This window comes from Heterostelium album, assembly GCF_000004825.1.
Source record: "Heterostelium album PN500 unplaced genomic scaffold PPL_scaffold2, whole genome shotgun sequence".
Classification (NCBI taxonomy): domain Eukaryota; phylum Evosea; class Eumycetozoa; order Acytosteliales; family Acytosteliaceae; genus Heterostelium; species Heterostelium album.
This window is the reverse complement of record NW_008805064.1, coordinates 341,206-363,597: the sequence shown is the minus strand read 5'-3', so window position 1 is coordinate 363,597 and position 22,392 is coordinate 341,206. Positions and strand designations below refer to the sequence as shown.

The 22,392-nt window shown below is 32.8% G+C and overlaps 7 protein-coding genes across 7 annotated transcripts; 4 read left to right on the top strand and 3 right to left on the bottom strand.

Annotated features, from left to right (window-relative positions):
• Nucleotides 1-149: 149 nt before the first annotated feature.
• Nucleotides 150-4,165, bottom strand: rad50 (DNA recombination/repair protein; the record flags this gene model as incomplete). Its single annotated transcript, XM_020572480.1, has 2 exons — nucleotides 150-3,932; nucleotides 4,043-4,165. The coding sequence occupies 2 exons, from the start codon at nucleotides 4,163-4,165 to the stop codon at nucleotides 150-152; spliced, it is 3,906 nt and encodes a 1,301-aa protein (XP_020437623.1).
• A 148-nt stretch (nucleotides 4,166-4,313) lies between these two features.
• On the bottom strand, nucleotides 4,314-5,768 carry PPL_01471 (uncharacterized protein; the record flags this gene model as incomplete). Its single annotated transcript, XM_020572479.1, has 4 exons — nucleotides 4,314-4,339; nucleotides 4,566-4,686; nucleotides 5,002-5,542; nucleotides 5,623-5,768. 4 exons carry the CDS (start codon nucleotides 5,766-5,768, stop codon nucleotides 4,314-4,316), a joined length of 834 nt encoding a protein of 277 aa, XP_020437622.1.
• Nucleotides 5,769-6,575: 807 nt separating this feature from the next.
• PPL_01470 (F-box protein) lies at nucleotides 6,576-8,082 on the top strand (the record flags this gene model as incomplete). The annotated part of the gene is made up of 5 exons (XM_020572478.1): nucleotides 6,576-6,858; nucleotides 6,913-7,245; nucleotides 7,299-7,556; nucleotides 7,624-7,746; nucleotides 7,808-8,082. The coding sequence occupies 5 exons, from the start codon at nucleotides 6,576-6,578 to the stop codon at nucleotides 8,080-8,082; spliced, it is 1,272 nt and encodes a 423-aa protein (XP_020437621.1).
• A 460-nt stretch (nucleotides 8,083-8,542) lies between these two features.
• Nucleotides 8,543-11,980, bottom strand: PPL_01469 (uncharacterized protein; the record flags this gene model as incomplete). The annotated part of the gene is made up of 3 exons (XM_020572477.1): nucleotides 8,543-10,262; nucleotides 11,306-11,686; nucleotides 11,778-11,980. The coding sequence occupies 3 exons, from the start codon at nucleotides 11,978-11,980 to the stop codon at nucleotides 8,543-8,545; spliced, it is 2,304 nt and encodes a 767-aa protein (XP_020437620.1).
• Nucleotides 11,981-12,581: 601 nt separating this feature from the next.
• PPL_01468 (uncharacterized protein) lies at nucleotides 12,582-12,950 on the top strand (the record flags this gene model as incomplete). Its single annotated transcript, XM_020572476.1, has 1 exon — nucleotides 12,582-12,950. One exon carries the CDS (start codon nucleotides 12,582-12,584, stop codon nucleotides 12,948-12,950), a length of 369 nt encoding a protein of 122 aa, XP_020437619.1.
• A 222-nt stretch (nucleotides 12,951-13,172) lies between these two features.
• PPL_01467 (uncharacterized protein) lies at nucleotides 13,173-18,016 on the top strand (the record flags this gene model as incomplete). Its single annotated transcript, XM_020572475.1, is given in 6 exon segments — nucleotides 13,173-13,357; nucleotides 13,545-13,853; nucleotides 14,441-14,557; nucleotides 14,577-14,624; nucleotides 14,691-15,546; nucleotides 15,623-18,016. 6 exon segments carry the CDS (start codon nucleotides 13,173-13,175, stop codon nucleotides 18,014-18,016), a joined length of 3,909 nt encoding a protein of 1,302 aa, XP_020437618.1.
• A 929-nt stretch (nucleotides 18,017-18,945) lies between these two features.
• Nucleotides 18,946-22,245, top strand: PPL_01466 (uncharacterized protein; the record flags this gene model as incomplete). The annotated part of the gene is made up of 11 exons (XM_020572474.1): nucleotides 18,946-19,030; nucleotides 19,118-19,271; nucleotides 19,345-19,515; nucleotides 19,733-19,819; nucleotides 19,906-20,124; nucleotides 20,158-20,633; nucleotides 20,703-20,939; nucleotides 21,016-21,363; nucleotides 21,574-21,645; nucleotides 21,745-21,777; nucleotides 22,115-22,245. 11 exons carry the CDS (start codon nucleotides 18,946-18,948, stop codon nucleotides 22,243-22,245), a joined length of 2,013 nt encoding a protein of 670 aa, XP_020437617.1.
• Nucleotides 22,246-22,392: the final 147 nt, after the last annotated feature.

The following is a 22,392-nucleotide window of genomic DNA, read 5'->3' as shown; positions in this document are numbered from 1 at the left end:
AATTAATATATAATAATAGTTAAATGAAACGCTTTCTTATGGTCATAGTTGAAAATAAATGGAATGACATAATAGTAATATTACACTTTTGAAGAATAATAGTTATTTAAATAAATATGTGTATTTGTACAAATTATAAATTTATTATATTATATTTTAGAAATTTCTTTTCTTTCTACAAGACTGTGTTGATTTGCATCTTTGGTTACTCTCCAATAGTAATCGGCGAAATTTCCACGACCTAGATATTGAACGAATTCTTCGTCATGAGTAATGATAATCAGTTGGAATCCACTCTGAGTTTTCTTGGCTTCGATGATATTGAGCAATGCTGTTGCAAAGCTTTCGATGTTGGCACGATCCAAGTTGGATGTCGGCTCGTCCAACGCCAGAATACCACAGTTGGTACAGAAGTTCTCTGCCAGAGCCAAACGAATCACCAGGCATGCCAGAACCTTTTGACCAGCACTGCATCTTCCTCTCATATCGAGTTCAACGTCACCCTTTAACATTACAACACGGTAGTTGATCACCTTCTTGGCTGTGGTTGACTCGTCGGAACGAATTTCGATAGTGTCAATGTCATTTCCACGATAGGTGGCAGTCCATAGCTCACGAATTGTCTTGTTGATCTCATCCATCTTCAGTACGTGATATTTCATCAACGCTTTGTCCAAAGCTTTATAGTATTTATCGAGATCTTTGTTGATGAGTTCCAGTGTTTCCGCTTGTACCAACAGGTCACGGTATACAGTTTCCACAGAATTGTAGATCGGTTTGGCTAGCTCGGTTTGAGCTGTTCTAATGTGTTGTTCGATAGCCTCGACTTGTCCACTGGATTTATCAATCTTGGACTTGAGGAGATTGATGTCGGCTGTAAGTGATTTTAATAAAGATTGCTCCTCGGGCGTGATGATAGAGTTGATCGATAGGTTCTTCTTGGTAATCTCTTTAGAGAGCGATTCACAATTAAGTTTTTGTTGACGATACCCCAAGTTGTCGCTGATGACACGTTTAGTAATTTCACTCTGTGCCAAATCATTTTTGATTTGATCGGTGTGAGCTACACCCTTGCTGTAATCCTCGTTGATTGAATCGATATTGATATCGATTTCTCTGTTTGACATTGCAAGTGACTCCAGCTTTTCTTGTTTCTCCAGCAAGTCACTTGGTATTTGTTGTTGAAGATTCTTGATAGCTGAAAGCTTGTTTGAGAAGATTGTCTTTTCCTTTGTCATCTTTGATGATTCGCTCTCCAACTGTTCTCTTAGGCTGTTTAGCTGGCCAGAGAACTCCACTGATTTGGCAGTAATTCCTTCGAGTTGTTGTGTAAAATCTGATAGTTTCGCAATCAGATCTTCGTTGATCGCACGCAGCTCCTTCTCACTCTGCTTGAGATGCTCGACAATCTCTGTTTGTCCACTTGCTTTTGAAAGTAGCTCACGATTCTGAATAACGATTTGTTGGAGTCTGTTCAACTCTGATCGATTCTTCTTGGAGTCTACTGTCAGTCTCTCGATTTCCTTTTGGATTGAGTCGGACTTCGATTTCAATTGATCATATTCCTGGTTCAATTGTTCCACAGAGAGAGCACCGCCAGACACACCCAATAGTTGTTCCTGTTGTTCAACCTCTGCAACAATCTTCTTGGTTTCCACACACAACATATTGACAGAAGATGCAACCAACACCATTTGATTCAACTTTTTCATTTTGTTGTCCAATAGTTGCTGTGATTCCTCGATAGTTTTCTTGAATGGAAGTAGCGATTCGGTAAGTGTTTGTTGAATGTCCTGCTCACGCTTCTCTAGCATTGGTATCTCCTCTTGTTTAAGCTTGATCTGCAATTCGTACATTGGCTTATTGGCAGTCAGTATTTCCAAGTTATCTTTGGTGGTCTTGATCTCCTTGGTCAGTGTCGCCAGTTTGTCCGGGATTCCATCGGTGTGTGATTCCAACTTGTGGATAAAACTATGAAGATCGTCATCGTTCATCTGATTCTGACAGAGACTGCACTCCTTCTGATTGTTTGCCTTTTCGATATACTCTTTGTAGAGAACATCTTCCGACTCGAGAATAGCCAACGACTTTTGTAACTGAAGCAAACGGTTCGATAGTGTCTTTATAGAATCATCGATGTTATCTCCGACAATGGCTGAATCCAACTTGCCAAGCTGCACGCCAAGTTTCTCCAACTGTTGAATCTTGGCATTCTTCTCTCGAATGACAATCTTCAATTCATTCTCACTCTTTATCAGCTGAGTATTGACATCGTTGCTCTCTTCGCGTCTCTCCTTGCTATCCGATTCCAACGACATTCCTAAATCTCTAAGTTTACTCGATAGATTCTCCGCTGTGTATTCGCCATTCAACAGATCGTCCAACATTGCTTTGTTATTGACGAGATACTCTGATATACAGGCTTGTTTTGTTCTAAGTTCATTCTGTTTGAAAGTCAGACTGGATCGTTGCAGTGCCATTTGATTCGCTTGAGTGATAGATGTTCGCTTTTGTTCGATGCTCATCTCCAACTCCTTTCGCTGTTGAATCATCGATTTTATCTTTTCATCGTAGCCAGCCAGCTGGAAGTCACTCTCCAGCTTCTCAATGGTCGACTCTGACTCTGCAATAGCCTGGTGATATTGATTCGCATTCTCGCTGAGTGACAGAACCTTCTTCTTCTCAGCATCGATCTGCTCCAACTTTCTCATATTCGCATTCAAATTCGAGTCCAGTTGATTTATTCTTTCTTCCAGTTGTTTCTTTTCAATGTTCGACTCGTTGGCAGCAGACTCTGCTTCGCTAATCTGTTGTTTGAATCTGTCTTGGTTCGCCAGTATCACTGCCGATATATCATTGAGTTTCTTTGTTAGCGATTCAACAACATCTTGTGATTTGCCAGGTTCGTACGTCAGGTTGTATCTGCTGGCCAACTCTGCCAGTTGTTTGTCGCGGTTTCCGGCCAGCTCCTCTGCCATCTTTAACAGCTGTCCAAGCTTTCCCATCTCTATACTATTGCTATTCTTCTTTGCCGCCAAAGTATCTCTTTCCGTCTGTAGTTTGGCAAGGTTATCGCTTAGTTCCTTCTGCGCCTGTAGCATCTGATTGACTTCATCTTGGAAGCTGTTTGTCATGAACACCAATTCTGCATCGGACTCATCGAAAACCTCTGTCAAACCGCTATACATTCTATCTCTTGCTTTTTCCATCTCTACTTTTCGAACTTCCATCGCGCGCACCTCTTGAACGGCTGCATCGACCTGAGTCACTTTCGCAGTGATCAAATCGTATTGCTGTCGCTTCTCCTTCAGCTGTGAGGCAGTCTGTTTCAGCGTATCTTTGAGTGTCACCAACTGCTGATTCATAGCGGCAATCTCCTTGTTGATTCTATTGGAATGTTCACGATTGGTTGTCACCACCTCCAGCTTTAAACGCGACTCTTTAATCTGTGTGGAAACCTCTTTCTTCTTGTCCTTTATCGACTTTAGCGCTTTGGTATATCGAACGGCCGAGAAGATCTCATCGAACTTCACTTTGAGTTTGGCAGATTCTGACAGCGGCCACAACGACTCTTCCTGGTGACAGAAGATAACGTTCTTTAGAATTGGCTTGGCGACACCCATCAACTCTGGGATCTCCTTATCGAGATCACTACAACGGAAACTCTTGCTAACCTTCTGACCCTCGCTATTGAAACTCTGTAGTGATGCATCCATCTGTCGAAACTCCTGCTTGTTGTTTGCACGCTGTACCAAGCACAGCGAACGAGTAGCGACGATCGGCTTACCATTGGGATTCTTAAATCTCATCTTTATCTGTGCTTTCACCTCGCTGTTGCCTGCAATCTTTGGGTCGTGAATGAACGCCTGTCCACTCGAACAATTTGGTGGCATCTCACCTGTCGATGCATATTTCAAACATTCAATAATGGTCTATCATTCAATGATTAAGAAAATAAATAAGATTAGTAAACTACTTGAATTCAATCCAACTGAACGGTTCAGCCTGTCATATGATATCATCAATTAAGATCTTAACATACAGTTTTACCAGCACCATTGACACCGACTATCAAAGTCAATGGTTTATAGAAATCAATTACACTACTTTCATTTGGATCGAAACTTCTTATACCTTGAACTAATAACTTTTCAATCGATGTCATAAATCTAAACAAATAATAAATAAAAATAAATTAAAAAAAAAAAAAAAACACTTTATTTTTATTTTAAAACTGTAAGTTTTGGAGATCTGTTTTTTTTTCCACGAAAAACAAAATTGATTTTTTTGGCCCAAAAAAGATAATTTATTTTTTATGTCAATTCGAAAAGTGTAATTCCTACAATTAAATATCATTAATAAGAAGTAACTTTCATAACAAGTCTTTTGATACATATATATATATAAATTTAATTTTCTTATAAGAATTAGAAATATTTCATTGTAAATTATGATTATTCATGTGAATTTTAGTGCTTTGAATTGTAACAGTTTTTTATTTGTTTTTTTTTGTGATTTTTTTTACCAATGTTTATCTGGTGTCCATGTATCACATATGGAATTACCTTTTAAGATTTGATAGTTTGAGAACATTGCTGCGGTGAGACAACTATGATTTGGAATGATTTGGATGACCGTACCTATTGGGTATCTTGAAAAGTCAATAGGTTTGGCGGGGTCGCTAGACTGCAATTTACCTATTTCCTGGGTTACTCCAACCACACGGAGATGTGGCGCGTCCACCACTACTCCAAAGCCTGGCTGTCTGCCCTGGAGATGTGTGCATCCAGGGTCCGATGAGAGTGCCAGTGATCCGGCATCGACAAGCAGCTCATTGCGCTCGGGATACACCGAGATGACTCGTCCTACAACCGACACTCCGACGTCGGACAGCTGACAATTTCCTAGTTCCACTTGCATCAGGTCATAGAACACATAGTTTCCAGGGTGAATTTCATTGACACCGAGCTGGACGAGGTTGTCAGGCAGGTGACAACAGACCGGGGTGCTACCAATCGAGACAATCGGACATGGCAAACCAGCTTCTCTGATTCTGGCACCCATTTGGCCGGCAACGGTCGCTTCCTCCAGAGCTATCGCTGCAATTTCCTTCGGTGTTTGTTGGCGATAGGAATGACCGGAATGGGTATAGATTCCTTGGAAGTCGAAATGCTGGTTGTTGTCTTTGGTGATCGATGCAATGAGATCCAATGTTTTTGGTGAGCAGGGATCTGCACCGGCACGATGGTATCCACAGTCGATCTTGACAAACACCGACCATTTCTTGCCGGCGAGAGCAGCGTTGTTGCTCACACGAAAGTCGACCAGAGCACGTACATGGTCGGGATGATCCACCATCAAGTGAAGAACGTCAATCGAGCTGTGAATGCTAGCAGCTTGTTCTAGTTTGTTTGGTGCAATTGGGATTGCATAGAGAATATCCTTAAAATAACCGCTCTGAGCGTAGAACTTTGCTTCTTGCAATGTCGATACTATCACCTTTTTAAACTCTAATCCCTCTACTTGAAACTTTCCAATTTCACTATGATAATATCATTTTTAATGTTAGCAAAACATTGATTTGATTGATTAACATATATATATCAGTGTTAACATTCATACATTGTCTTATGTGTTTTCATATGAGGTCTAATTGCAACACCCAACTGTTTAGATCTATCGATCATCTTCTTACAGTTTCTTCTAACGATCTCTTCATCAACCACAACAGATGGTGATGGTAGTTGTTTGATAGAAATATTTTGCATATTTTAATTAATTATGATTATTGACTGATTGGTAAGATGAATAAACTGTATTACTATCTAATTTATCTATCTATCTATCTTTGCTAATTATCTAATCTTATAATTAATTTTTTAAAAAATGATAAAATAGTTTAACTAGTTAAAATTAAATATTAATTAAAATCTGATAAATTAATATCAAATAGTTAAATATCAGGGTGTCATTTTTTGCGTTATTTGATTGATTTGATAAAAAATTTTATCCACTGACCAATACAAATATGTAATTCATTCATAAAAAAAATAAAAAATGAAAAAATGTGAAAAATATATAAAAACAACCAATAAAAATATATTTCTTTATTTTAATTTAATTTTTTAATTTAAAATATTTTTATTTTTAAAACTAAAAATAAAAAACATCAACAACCACTATCCAATGCATAACAAACACCTCTTTGAACAACTTGTGGGGTGATCATCACGATGAAAATTTACCTTGATGATGGTTTTTTATTTTTGTGATTTTATAAACCCCTACCAACCCTCCCCTATATTTCTTCCAAAACGGGTGATATATAAGATCATCTATAAATAAAAAGTATGTATTTGTATATCATCTGATACCTATTAATTTAATGAATATATATTTATTCCCTGTAGATGATTGAGTTATGATGATAATTAGTCGAGTTCATCAAGTTTATTTTTAAACAAAATAATAATCAACTTTACATTTCTTCATTCTTTGACCACATTTATCTCTTACTTATACTTATATATATAAATAATAAAAATTATTATATTTATTTTCCTACTTTTTTTAAAATGATTAGTTTATTTAAAAATTTTAAAAAAATTAATAAATCAACTTCTACTTCTCCTTTAATATATTTAAATGGAAATAAAAATTATAATTTTAGAGATAATCTATTAACAGGATCACAATTAAATCATGAGATATTTAATATTCCTCTGGAAGTTTTATCTTCAATATTATTATTTTTGGAACCAAGAGAGTTAATAAATCTTAGTGAAAGTTGTAAACTTTTCAATTTCTATTTAAATAATAGTTGGATTTGGAATCAACTTTTAGAAAAATCATTACCTAGTATATATAATTCTATTTATTTTTCGAAACTTCAATCACCAAAATATACAATAGTTCAAAATGATTCTATTGTTGGTATTGAATGGCTAAACAATAATACATCAATAGTAAAATCATTATTATTTTTACATTCAAAAAGAAATCGAAATTTAGATGATTCGGTTGAAAAAGATAGTAGAATAGTTAATCTTATTTTTAAAACAATAACAGAAAGAAGATCAAATTTTAAATTAGTAGAAGGATTGTTAACAATTTTAAATAATTTTTTCCAATCCAATCCTAATACAACAATATCCATTAGTACGATTATGGATTTAATTTCATTTTACAATTCAAATTTAGAGTTATTAAAATTATCTTTTAATATATTCAATAATCTTATTAAAGGTTTGTAATATTTTTTTAAAACTAACAATTATACATACTAAATTTTTTAATAGGAAATAATGAAAATTATAACATAATAGTTGACAATTTAAAAATATTGATCAGAGTTGTTTCAGAGAATATTGGAGATGCCGAGCTTCATTATAATTCAATATTATTAATATCGAAAATTATTGAAGACAAAGAGGCAATTAATACTTTTGGATCTAATGGAGGTCTATCTTTAGTATTGAAAATAGCTCAATCCCATAAAGAAAACAAATTTTTCCAATCGATGTTCACTTTTATTCTATATAAAACTATTATATCATGTAGGTTATTTATACTATAAAAAATGTTTTTAAAATTAAATCAGTACTAACAATATGATTATTATAGATAATATAAAGTTTAAAGAAAACTATATTGTTGTAAATTTAATACAAATTCTTAAGAGATTTAATTTAGAAAATACAATCCTAATGAATGGTCTTTTAACATTAGTTTTTCTATCTAATTCCAGTATGTTTTATTTTTTAAAATACCTTGTTCTCATCTAATCTTTTCTTTGTTTTATATCTAGGGTTTTTTATTCAAACATTCAAGAAACAAGGAATCATTAGTTTCACTCTGTCATCTATACAGATTCACTTTGATAATCCAAGGATTGTAGAATACTGTTTGAAGATATTAACCAATATGACTTACAACTGTGCAAAGTGTTGTAAAAAGGTCTTAAAAGAAGATGGCTTGCCAATTTTACTTCAAACAATGAAGATTGATCACCAGAATATTCGATTCTTTTCAAACAAAACTATTTTTAATACTCTCTACTATAGTAAGACAAAGATTATTTAGATTTGATAGTTTGCAATTGTTTTTTAATCTAACTCTATTATATTTAATGTAGGTTTATCGATAATACACAAATATATATCAATAGATTGTATAAAGAGAATGATAAGTGATGCAATAGAGAAACAAAAACCAGATCACCAATTACTCACAAATCAATCTATTATCGATTTATTAGAAAAGAAACTAAACAATCCTAGCATGTATTTATTTAAATTCGAAATTAAATAAAAATCAAACAAATATGTACATATTTATACTTTCTTTTTCTTCGACAATTAATATATATATTGATGATTATTATCACCAAAGAAAAGTTTGATAATAATATTTTATCAAATGAAAAATTATCCAAACCAAACAAATTCATCATAGTTTTCTTCAACAAACAATAAAAATTTACAAGATAACCAAATCTTTATTCTATATACAAATAAATTCTATTTTTAAAAAAATTTATTAATTAGAAATGTTGTGAATACAAATTGAAATAATCAATGTTAAATTTCCAATATTGATTTTCTTTATAATCTTTCCATTCAACTGGAGGGTATATTTCATTGATTAATGACTCTGTATTAATCTTGATTGGTTCATCCAATGAAGTGTCAATTATTCCACCGAGAAGATTTTCTTTGTTTAATAGCATTATATCCTTGTGGTTGATTTTTCTGATATCCAGCTTGTGAGTTCTACATGCAATTGGGTGTCTCTCTACCAAACCTATATGCCACAATGTTATCTTTTCCAATCTTAAAAGAAGATCTCTTGGGAACAGAGGACATCCAACAACGCCAATCGAAAGATGTGTGACAGATTCTGGTACTAAATCATTTATATTCGATCTTCTTTTCTTTGAACAATCATAACCTAAATCCAAATGAGTGATCTTCTTTGGAATCTCCAATCCCGGTACAAATGATTCCATTTGGAAATGGGTAAGACCATCAGGATACTTTCCAAACTTGATCTTTTTGTTGAAAGCTTTGCCCAAGATGAGATGTCTAAGTGAGCTGGGTAGTTGAATTGTACATTCCTCTGTACCTGTTCCACTAATGAAGAGGGTAGTAATATTTGCCAATACTGATTCGCCAATATCATGTGAATATTCACTGTCTAACAAGAGATATCTTAAACTGTCAGGAATAACATTTGGTTTCAATGGTTGATTAAATTTATCACTAAATTCCAAATGTTCAAGATTAGGTGGTAGTACATTTTCTTCCAAAGGTTGGTTGAAGAATTTTCCAAAGATCAAAACTTCCAGATTCACTGGAAGCACATTCTCACCGATTGGATGATCGAAAATGGTACCCATTTGTAGAAATCTAATATTGGGAGGAAGTACATTGACACCGAAAGGTTGATTATATATAGAGTATCCAAACGATAGGTATTCCAAGGTGTTTGGTAAATCTCCAGGTTGAAATTGCTGATTAAATTCACATTCCAACACTAAATAAGTAAGGCATCCAAGATTACGCAGAGATTTGAAAGTAAGTTCAGAGTTTCCCCAGGTGGCAAGGTGAGTGAGTGATGGGAAACTACTCGGGAAGAGAGTCTGTGAAAAATTCGCTCCCAAATGTAAATATTTAAGTTTTGGTGGTAATGAATCTGGATAAATCGGTTGATTAAAACTGTGACCTAGAATCAGACTGGTTAAACTATTTGGTAAGTATCCCGGAAGAATTGGCAAATCATAGTGACTTCCAACAAAAGAGAGTGACTCTAGATCGGGTGGTAGAATATCAATGCCTAGCGGTTGATTGAATCTTATACCTAGAGATAACTCTGTGAGCGATCTTGGGATAAGTCCAGGCTGTCTGATATTCTGATAGAAAATATCATTTAGCGCGAGATGTCGAATGGAACTTGGCAGCATATCCTCTGTGAATTCGACAGGAGTGGCATTTAGAAATTGGATATGAGTGATACCCGCTGGAAAGGTATTGTAAGTTGGGTGGGAGATGAACTCATAGTCGTAGTTTACAGTGACGTGAGTAATGCCTTGAGGAATGAACTCTGACAATGCACGATCTCCTTGATACTCTGAATTCAAAAGAAAATGTGTTTTAGACTTTGGTTGTAAAAATCTTTGAAGATTTTGGTGAAGAAACTTCAAAGAGAAATACTTTAAAACATAGTCGATATTATATAAATTTAGATTGGTATCGAAAACCACCCTGTTTTTCAATGAATGGAATCTTTTATTTATAAATAAACAAATAAATTTATCAATATCATTTGATATTGAATTTATTATTTGAATTAATAATAAATCTGATAAATATAAAATATTTTTCATTATTATAATTATTATTATAAAAGATATAAACAAAACAATAGGAAATATTAAGATTTTAAATAAAATGAAAATAAACAATTAATTGTTAAGAATACAAATAAAAGTAAAAGTACAAAAATAATGCTTGTTATTGAACAATGTTTGTTTAATGAATTTCATTATATATTAAAAAAATAAATATTATTAGATTATTGTTTGTTTTTCGTTTTTGTTTTATGATATGTTTTAGGTGAACAGATGATATAATCTGGTGGGTGTTTGTTTATAGTTTGGGTGTGGGGTGATAAAATTACAACCATAAATTTTGGGTAGTTCTTGTTTTTTACAGAAATTGAATCGATTAATCATTCTTAACATCCCATTTCCACCCAATTACTGATGTAAATCTGATTTTAAAGATTGAAATCGAATGAAATCATAACATTTTGATTTTACTATAAATTCTATTTTGAGATTTAATATATTAAACATTCTGATGGTTGAAATCAAACCAACAACAACAACATTCTTTGAAAGACTATTTTGCACCAGTTTGATTTGGCACAAACAAAACAACCATCTCTTTCATTTTTGTTTTTAAAAAATAAAATAAAAAAATTAATTGATCAATTTGCTTGTTTGTTTGTGAAGTTCACAATTTATTAAAAGATAATATTTAATATCTTTCTGTTTATATTTATTTATTTATTTTTCATATATCTAACCATTTTTTTATATTTGTTACTCTGTTTGAATCGTTCGTATTTCTTCATTTGATCATCTTTATATTTTTGCCATTGTTCGGGCGTCATGTTCATTTGGATTCGATACTCCTCCTCTATTTCCTCTTGTGTTTTCGATAGTCTAAAACGCTGAACCACTATGATTCGATAGAGAAACTGTGATATTCTTAGAGGTAGCATCACCAGTTGGATGATAAACAACGATTGCCAAGTTGGTTTCTCTGCGCCTTGAACATGAACCTCTGGTGCAGTGTCACCGGTTTCACTCGACTCTTGAAGTGCTTTCTGATAGCGAGCAGTACGCTTTGCCAGCAGTGTCATTCGTTTATGTCTAGACAGCTGATAGAGATATTTGACTACGGTGATGACACCCACCAGACCTGCCAACACATAGCGAATGTCATGACTGACACCAGTGTAATGATAGGCATATCTACCGTAGTATCTCTCATACGCTGGTATACCATTGACCAGTAGATCGTCATATTCCTCTCTAGTCTCTTTATCACTCAATATCTGATAGACATGAGTCAATTGTACATATATATCTGAACTAACACCATTATTCTTATCTGGATGACTGTTTAAACAATAGTAATTATGTATTGTTATTAAAAGTTAATAAAAATTATTTTAATTGATTAGATTGATAAACATAAATGTTAACATACTGCTCTAAAGATAACTTTCTAAATGCTTTTTTTATATCACGTTCTGAGGCATCGTTATTTACACCCAATAAACTATAATAGTTTACACCAGCAGAGATATCATTCAATATTGAATAATAAGATGATGTTCTACCTTGACAAACATCTATGTTATAAATCAAAGTAATCAGTAATAATACTGATATCAGTTTAATCGTTAACATTTAAAGATAATTATTTTGAACATCACACATGAAGTTCTGCAAAAAAAAAAAAAAAAAAAAAAAAAAAAATAGAAAAATATTTTTTCACAACACCCTTTGTTAATGGTGTATAATATATTTAAGAATAAATGTTTTTTTTTTATTTATTTATGTAAAAAGGAAAGATCGTCTTTGGTTTTATTTCTGTCCCTCTTAAATTAAAATAAATGTAACTCTAAGTCAAATTTCTTTCCCTCAATATTCATTAAAAAAAATGTTAAATATAGAATTAAATCAATGCACTTTCAAATCAATTTATAAATAATGACTTGAATTCTCCTTTGTCTATCTTAAAAAACTAAAAATTTTCACCATTTTAAAATATGTGTGAGTCATAATTTAAATAGATCTACCAAAAAAGGTAATTTTCATTAAAAATTACACAATGAATAGGTGGGGTTTGATTTTTGCATTAGTATAAAACAGAATCCAATTATATAAGTATTACTTGTTTTTGTAATCGATGTATATAAGTGTTTCATTAACAAAATTAAAGAAATAAATAAAAATTAAAAAAATAATAAAAATAAGAGGATATTGAATAATAATAAATAAAAATAAAATGGAATCAATTTTAAAAAATAATTCAGAAATTAAATTCAATCAAACAAATAATACAATGCAAGATTCTATGCTTTTATTGAATTTACCAGTAAACTATACAGGTAACAAGTCAAAGTCCAACTTTTCGGAATTTTCAGTTAGTTCTCATGGCTTCGCAAAAGCAAAAGTCAATGGATACAATGTAGAAGCCTCAGTTTGTGAAGATGGTGAACTCACTGGTGTATGTTCATGTCATGCCCCTATGTGTATACATATCAACACACTTGGTTTACATCTATTGGAGTGGGCAGATGCCAACAGACACAGAGAAAAACATATGAAAAAGAATTCAGATTTAATTTCTCAATTACTTAGAAAGTCTAAATAAATAAATAATAATATTTAATAGTATTTGTAAATAAAAATTAAATTAAAATAAAATCTTTTCGCCAATTATTTTTATTTATTTTATTTTTTTGTTGCTTGTTTGGAAAAATAATGATGAATTGTTGGTTAATTTTTCATTCTATAATGTTGTTCTCTTCTCATATTGATAAATAGTCACCATCCAATAAAGTGATGTTGAATGGGAAGAAGTTGAATCCACACCATGAATAGTTTTCAAGTATATATTGTCATTATAAGTACATTGATCAATAAAAACAACAAACCTGAACAAGCTGAAATAGATATAATGATTATTAACCTCCAAATGAATAATGTATTAAGAAATGATCATGATTATTACATTATTAGTATTAAAATAGTCGACGATCGACGCGATAGTGGTGTTTGGTTTGGTTCAAATCAAAAAATATCTATTGAAAAAAAAAAATAAAAAAAAATTTGATCAAAAACCAAATAAAAAATAAGTATTAAAGTAAAAAAATTAAGATTTATTAAACAAGTTTTAACAGTTTGAAAAAATGAGAAACTATATATTTATTACAAACTATATATTGTTTATTGTTTTTTATTTAAGTTTGGTTTCGAGCAATGTCAAAGCAGATTGTTGTAACAGTGTTGTAGGAGTAACCTATCACTGTGGTGGTAGTGCCTACAAGAACTCGCTACTCGTCAAGTATAATTGTAGATCTCCTGTACTCGGACAGGAGGATGGTGTAGATATGTGTGAACGTTGTCAATCGGCACCAACAGGTTTCGGAATCGTACTGGTTGTCTTTGCATTCATCGTTGTCTTTGCCGTGGTGGCCATCGTCTACCGATATTGCAAGACGAGAAACCAAGTCAGATACGACCGACTCAAAAACGAAATAGAACCACTTTCAAAGTATAACGACGACGACGACTACCTTGATGATCAAGATAACGATAAGCTTTAAACTAGAGAACAAAGAAGAACGATCAATACAGCATGGGAATTTAAAGATTATGTAACCCTTTAGAACATCACATTAGCAGCAAATATTTTCTCAACTTTATAAAGATGTAAATACCTCATAATAATAATATCAAATCAATAACAAATCAAAGTAAAAGTACAATTAAATATCCAACCATCTAAAAAATAACTACTATCATTAAAAGCAAAGTGATATTATTATTATAAAATAATTTTTATTAAATAAATAATAATTTGTAGATTTCAACCCATTTAACAACCAAAAATAACCAAAACCAAATAAAGATATTATTTTTATTTGCTTTTCATTGAAAACCCATCAATTCCCCACAAATAGTAATCTAACAATCAAACAATAACCTCATTTTTTTACAAAAATCTTTTTGTTTTCGAAATTTGTAACCCAAGTTAGGAAGATATCTTTGCAAATAACCATTAACTAAAAATAAAATCATGATTTCACAGGTGATCAACTAAATGATCAAATTCTCATCGAAGTCATTCTTTTTTTAAAGTACTCTAGATAAAACTGTGGATTATTTTAACTTCAAAAAAAGAAACCCAATCATTTTAAAACATAATCATTTCAAAAATGAAAAGGTTAGCTTATTATTTATTAATATTTATTTTTTGTATTTTTATAAACAATAGTTTCGGTGCTTTACCGACAACAACTAATTGGAATTCAATTTCACCATTGTAAGTTGTTTTTATATTCTAACACAATAACAACATATTTACATCTCTTTTTTCTTTTCAAAAAAGGATTCTTCAAAATTTCACTGATGGATTACCTAAAATACCAACTTCAGTGTTACAAGCAAACTTTAGTGGCTATCCAGACAATCCATTTACAATATTCACTTTGGATTTGAGCTCTATGCCCGCCAATGCATGTGGACAATCATTGTCTCAAACATCGGTGTTTCCTCAACAAGCTATTGAGTATGGTGGTGTCCAACAAGGTGCATGTCGTGTTCTAATCGATGGTAACATGATTCAATTGATGAACAAACGTCAACCAGATAACTCTGTTCCGGTGTCTGCCAATCCTTCTTGGGTACAATTCAGATTCCCACTTCCCGACAAAGCAACACATGGAACACCACAGAAAGTCAAAATCTCGATGGATACACGTGGTGGCAACTATGGTGTAACTTCATTCGGTGGAAGTCCATGCGGTCCACTAGGTTGTAATATTAGAACCGAAGGTCCATGGGATCCGCAAGCAAAAGCTGGATACTATATTCTCTTGGGTACACCTGCAGAGCGTGGCGCATCGTCTGGTTACACTATTCTCGGTCCATTCAGCGATGATCCCGTAATTGACGTTCCAATACCAACCGAATACAAAACCGTCAAGGAACTTGATGTAGTGGTATTTGCAGTCAGTACCTATCCCTATAATACAGGTTGTCCATCATCCGGTGCCTGCTATATCTACCTACACAAGATTCTTAGAATAGACACTGTCAGTCTATATATGGGTATTGACTTTACCTACAGTACCCTCCCACCAACCGGTCATCCAAGATTATTCGGTAATCATTCCAGTTTCTGGGAAACTAAAGTCAAACCATTCTGGGAATTGGCTTGTGATAACTATGCACCTGGTGGATTGGTATGTTTCTGAAATAATATATCTAATCTTTGACATATTAATATTAATATCTTTTTATCTATTATACTTACAATAGTCTGTTCATAACATTCGTGATGATTGGGAAGTAAATCTATTCGGTGGTAGTATTTGTAAGAATAATAGATATCCTTTCGAGACAAATCCCGTTGTAAAGAACTACCTTCAAGGTACACTTAGCGCCGATTTAAATATTAGATTTAAAGAGGGAAGAAATGCTCTCTTCCTTATTAGATTCCTTCAGTCTTGTTTCTACTTGCAACGAGCAGACTGTGTCTATACCACTGACAATCTAAATACCCTTATTCCAAAGGTTATCGATGGTGAACTCAAATTTTGGAACATATGGGGTGTTTGGTACGATGGTTACAGTGACGGAAGTGGAACGTTTGGATTCGATCTTGGAACACCTGCTCCTTTGAAATTCTGGTCCACCTATGTCGATACTCTCTGGAACAATTTAAATAACACAATAATCACCATGATTGTCAACAAGATGGATGGTAGAGGATTCGACTACCGTAGAGTCTATAAAACTCAAGGTTGGGCTCTGTGGAATGGAAACAATTGGACTCCTGTACTTAGTTCTGGTGCTGTATACTATTCGGTTGTGCGTTGGTACGAGAATGCTACACTGGCACAGGGTGTAATGACTGATATGCTATCGGTACTCTATAGAACTCGTCAATTCTTCTTGTCCGACGGTGTGTATGTCGAGGGATTGGCTCATTATACAACAATGACTTGCGATGGATTTATGGAAATCGACTATCTTATCAACAGTGCGCTGGGAATCCATACATTCGCTCTGGATTGGAGTATTTTCGAAAAGGTTCACAAATGGGTTTTAGATGCAATCATGACAGACTCGTTTACAATGGATTTTGGTGATTCACATTTTTCTCAGTATGGATCACTGACTCCAATCTATTCAATGTACATTCCCGAAATCATTGGTTACGGACAGCCTATCATAGACCCATGTACCGTACTTAGATTCTGGCTATATCATTACTTTAGCTCTGGATTGGATCAAAACTTTGATAACCACAAAGTAATAGCGAGAAACTGGACACAAATCACAAGTCAATGTAAGTCATTCAACGATTCTGTATCATTCTATCCGTTAGGTGGAAACGGTATGTTCCGTAATAAAGTCAAGGAAGTAAATGCACCAATGACTAGTCGTTCAAAGTTGGCAGAGTTTACAAATCTTGCAATGGAAGGGAAATACAATGGATACCCACATACAGAGAGTGATTTTGGTGGTTTTATTTGGAGTGGATATGGTGCTCGTTTCCTTTATGATATGTCCTATGGAACCATTGCCAAAACCGACAAAACATTGGAGATTGATAACAATCCAGCGGGTGCCAATACTTTGGTTGTTGAAGATGCATTCTTTGTATATCCCAACAACACTGTTAGTACAACCATCAACAAAAGTCAATTCTCACCGGTTCGTGGAACCATTGAACAGCTGGAAATCACTCAAGATGGTATCAACTTTAAAATGTTCAAACTAGATGGATCAGAAGTCTACGGAAAGAGTCAACCAAACGATGGTTGGTTGAAGAGATTCTATAGATATGCCATATCAATTCCGGGTGGACATTATATTATTGCCGATACATTCACCAAACACTCGAGATTTACAACTCAAAACCTCGATATTTCCGAATTTTTCTATTCCGGATTGGATAACCAAGATCCAACATCGTGTGGTCTCTACACCATTACCAATACAATGAGTGTAATCAATGATAAACTAATGCAAATCAATCCAATGTGTAGAAATGTTGGTGAAACATCTAAACCTCCTGTTGCCAGAGTGGCAGGAGAAGGTCTCAATGGTAATCCAAAGTTCGTCTATGATGGTAACATTACATTCAGTGGTGTAATCTATAATCGTCGTGTAAGAGTCCGTTTCAATGGTGGTCCAACTGAAACACCTGATGCCAGAGCATTCCTGTTGGTTGCCGCTGACAATAGCACGGCAATGCCCTCCACCATTTCGATGTCCAAACTTGCATGCACTCAACTCGGTGCCAACACTAAATGTCTAGAGGCATCGGTTGACACCCAATCCTACCGATTGGAATTCTCATCGGATTCCGAAGGTTACTCTCTATCTTGTATTCGACCAAAGGTTGGTGGTACCTACAGTAACGGTGTTTGTCAATCCACCACCTCGACCACAACAACCACCGGTAGTACATCGTCAGCGCCAGTTTCAACAACGGATCGAACCACCACAGTTGGTGGTACCACTTCTGGTTCACCTACCACCACTGGGGGTGGAAGTACTCCAACCACCAACACTAACACTGCTGTACCAACAACAACATCAACAACCACCCCACTAAATGCAGCACCAAATCTATACACAAGACATACCAACTTATTATATATCACAATAACAATCTTGGTATCCATATATTTGTATCTTTAAATAAAACTTTTTTTTTTTTTTTTTGAAAACAATCTATCCAATTATTTTTAAAATATCCAATTATTTGTAAATCTATAATCGATCTCATTGTTGCAACGTCAAGGTTTATTTCGAACAAAAAGACACAAAAATAAAAAAGGAATTTTTTTATTTAACCAAATAAAATTTTTTTTTTGTAATTCTATTGGTCCACAGTAAAACTTTCCTAAAAGAGAAAAATTCCAATCTCAATACAAAAGAGATTTAATTCTCACGATCAAAGTTAAAAAATACCACCTTTTTCATCAAAAACAAAGCTAAAAATGTTTGGTGGGCCAAAACAAAGGGCAACCACTGGTTATTTTTTGATTCAACGGTACATCAACATGATCAAAAAACAAAAAAAAGTGTGGGTTTTTTTTCTCCTCCAAAATGCAAAACAAAAAAAACAAAAACACTTGCAAAGAGTCACATCCTGTTCATTCTCTAATTTGAAAAAAGTTTACAGATATAGTATAAATCTTTTAATTATATTGCTATTGACACCTTTCACAAACGCCAGCCAAACTTTTTTTTTTTTCGATTTTTTGTTTGAAATTTTTTGTTTTTTTTTTGTTTTTTTGTCCACAAATCAATCACTATTCTCTGCCTACAGAAACCATATTTTGTAGATCCAAATTTTCAAAGACGAACAAAAACCGCATGATATTTATTTTTTATTTTGTGACATACATAAAAAAAGAAATACGGACCGTTTGTTTGTTTGTTGTTTTGGTAAAAGTATACTCCAGTTGAATGTTTGTCCCTCATTCATTTCACTCAAACAATCATAGTATTATTAGAGATATAGAGAACAGAAACAGAAAATAGATAGATAGTATTAATTAATATATAGGAAAAGTGAAGTTGTTACAACTATACCTCACAAAGGAGTGTACCAAAAAAAAACAATGTCTATCCATTTCAAATATACGCTATCAGTATTGATTTTGTTTGTTTGTTCGGTTTGTTTCTCCCAAATCACCTCTACAGAACGTAAGCATATCAAACACCCACAATTGTGCACCAACGACAAAATTTTGAGTGCTAATATTTTGCAACACCACTTTCAATAATTTATAGAGAATAATTTGAAGTTCCTAGGTGATTTCTATGCATATTACCCAACACTTTATGATAATGTAACACTCTGTCCAGTATCAAATCCTGATTACGCTGACACTGTTGTTTGCAATAATTTTCCAAGTGGTGATGGTTCTTATGTATATCAAATTGCGTAAATATTATAAAATATAATTAAACTATATTTTCTAATTAGTACTAAAAAAAAAAAACTATCATTCTTATAGATTTACACAAAAGAATGCAACAATCGATCCAGAAATTAAACCAGATTTTTCAATTTTACCACTTGATTTCCCAAATATCAATTCCTTTATCTTTTTTAAACCAAATATTTATAATACAAGCATTCACCCAATGACATTGTTTGGAAATATATCCTCTGCATCATGGTTCAGGTAAATACATTGAACAATATAGATGAACAATTCATTACTCATACTCATAATTTTGATGCTTCTATAGATTTGAAATGAACTATTCTAGTAATGGTCCCATTATTCCAGCCAATTTCCCATTGACAATCATGCCAAAATTGGTTTCACTTTATTTGTATGTAAAATTATTTATTCTTTTTTTTTAATTTTTTTTAAGGCTAACTTTTAATTATTTTAGAGTAATGTCCTATGTCAATACTACTTCATTTGTTGAACCATATTACTATAATTTTTCATCATATTATTATCCTGTTTTGTCTCAAGTGTAAGTTTCTACACCTCAATAATCTTAATATTCCACAAAGAAATTTACCAACAACTGTCAACCCCATTTCTTTTTTAATTTTATAGAAATATTGGTGACATGCCAAATGCAACACTCGAAATGAATGCACCAGCAGCGACTATGTCAATCTCAAATATCACCGATGGAGTTATCATTGTAACAAGTACAGTGATGTTTAGAGCAAGATTATTTACTTTCTTTGTTGTTGATTGGTCGACAAAGGATTTCGTACTTGCAGGTGCAACTATATATCCGTATGTACAGAAAAAGAAAAAAGAAAAAGTGTATGAATACTAATATAATACTTTATCTTTTAGAAATGTAGTAGTTGTTCTTCAAAGATCAAATAAACTACCGTTTTATATTTGTTTTAAATCTGTTTGTCCAGACCTGTCGGATTATCCAAATTTTTACTTGTCTGCTACCAATGATACAATACCGAAATATCTGTATTGCAACAGAAAGATCAACCTCACCTATTTACCACTTGGATACGCAGCGTTTACAAATCAAACAGAAACAGGAATGTGTGGTGCGACTCTCGATAAAACTAGTTATTTCGTTCAGAACGGTGTCATCACTATCACCGGTGAAAACCTACTTTACATAAGCAAGTTGTTTAACAGACTAAATGGTCAATTAGTACAAATCGATCACAGCGACGGATTGGTAGAAATCAATAAGTCAACGACTTATCAATACACAATCCAATCGAGTGCAAAACAAGGAACTGAAATAATCATTTTCTCTAAATTCCATGGAATTCAATTCACAATCGATTGGTCCAAAGAATGTAAGTTAAGCAAATAATTAATCATTTTTAGAATTCATCAATATATTTACTAAAAAACATCAATTATAGATTATATTAAGAATGTAACATTTAGATTACTTTATGATGAAGTTCATTGGATGATAAATGGTATCTTTAATACCAGTGGTTTAGTCGTAGATATTGGAAACTATTCATGTAATATCGTTGAAAGCAGTGAAGAATATATTTATTGTATTGTCAAAGAAGATATTTTAACTGGTTCATATAATATTTCCGTAAAATCAGACTTTTCAGATAGTTTCTACATAAAAGAGTATATTAAGAGTAAGTTATCAACATTTAAACTAGCTGAACTGTCATTCATTAGTTAACTAATTGATTTGTTTTTTATATAAAATAGTTACTTTTATTACACAATTTTTACAAATTGTATCAGGTACATCAATTAATATGTTTGATGGTAATTTCACAAACTTGGTCAAACCAAATGTTTATTTCAATGGCACAAAGGTTCAAGTTGTAACTTCGAACACGACAAACATCATTTCTCAAATCTATCCGGTTTTGCCGGAAGGTTGGTACAATCTCACTGTGGAAAGTCAACCATTTGTCTCTACAAACTTCTCTGAGTTCAAATGGACCTATCCAACAGTGACAACTGCGAATAACAGCGGTCTCACACTTACCATCAACGGTAACTTTGGATCAAACCTGCGTTTCATTCAGATCAAGATTGGTGGTGATGTTTGTATGTTGGATTCGCCAACCTCTACCGTTTTGATTTGCACAATGAATAGAATCGTACCGAATCCAACCAGTAGCCTAACGATATCTGTCGACGGATATCTGAGGCAATTCACCGCCGCAATCCTTTGTGACTGCGAAACACCCAACGGTTATTGCAATGTCAACAAACTCTGTCCAAACACACCGACCACCTCGCAATCAACAACAACAGCAACCACCACATCCACTCAAACAACATCATCAACACCAACCACATCAACACCAACAACCAGTCAAACAACAAGTAAGTTTTTTCATATTTTATTTTAATCTACTTTTTCAATTTTATTGTAATCTACTTTTTTCAAAATACTAATTAAAACTTTAATCAAAAAAAAAATAGGTTCCACAACAGATGTAATTTCATCTTCTGGTAGTATTTTGCCAAGTACATTAATATCTTTTGCAGTAATAATATTTATCAAACTCTTTATTTAAAAAAATAAATTATTTAAATTATTTATTTCTTTTTTTTTTTTGTGACAAAAAGATCAAAAAAATCCAGATTTTTTTAAAAAATTTTATAAATTTGGTTTTATTTTTTGTGTGAGATGATCAAAAAATGTAGAATTAAGTTTTTTAGATCTATATCATATTAAAACAAATCTTAAAACAAATAACAAGAAATGACATTCCGTATGTGATATATTTTAAATAGAAAAAAATAAATGACATTTTGATTTATTAATATTGTTTATCTATTAAAATTATAGCAAATTTTGCTGGTACAACACCAACAAGCAAGCCAGGTTCAAACGTTTTGATTGCTATTACTCCAAAGAAACCACCACAAAATCCAGCAGGTTATACAACAAAGAAAAACCCTAATGGTTGGTGTTTTTAAGACCTTATATGAAAGATACTCTACAGAGAGAGGAGAGCAGATATTGTAAAACAAATATTTAAAATCTCAATTTTGTTGTCATAAATAAAATAAAAATATCAAAAATATCTTGATCTTCCGAAAAAAATAAATAAAAAAAATAAGATA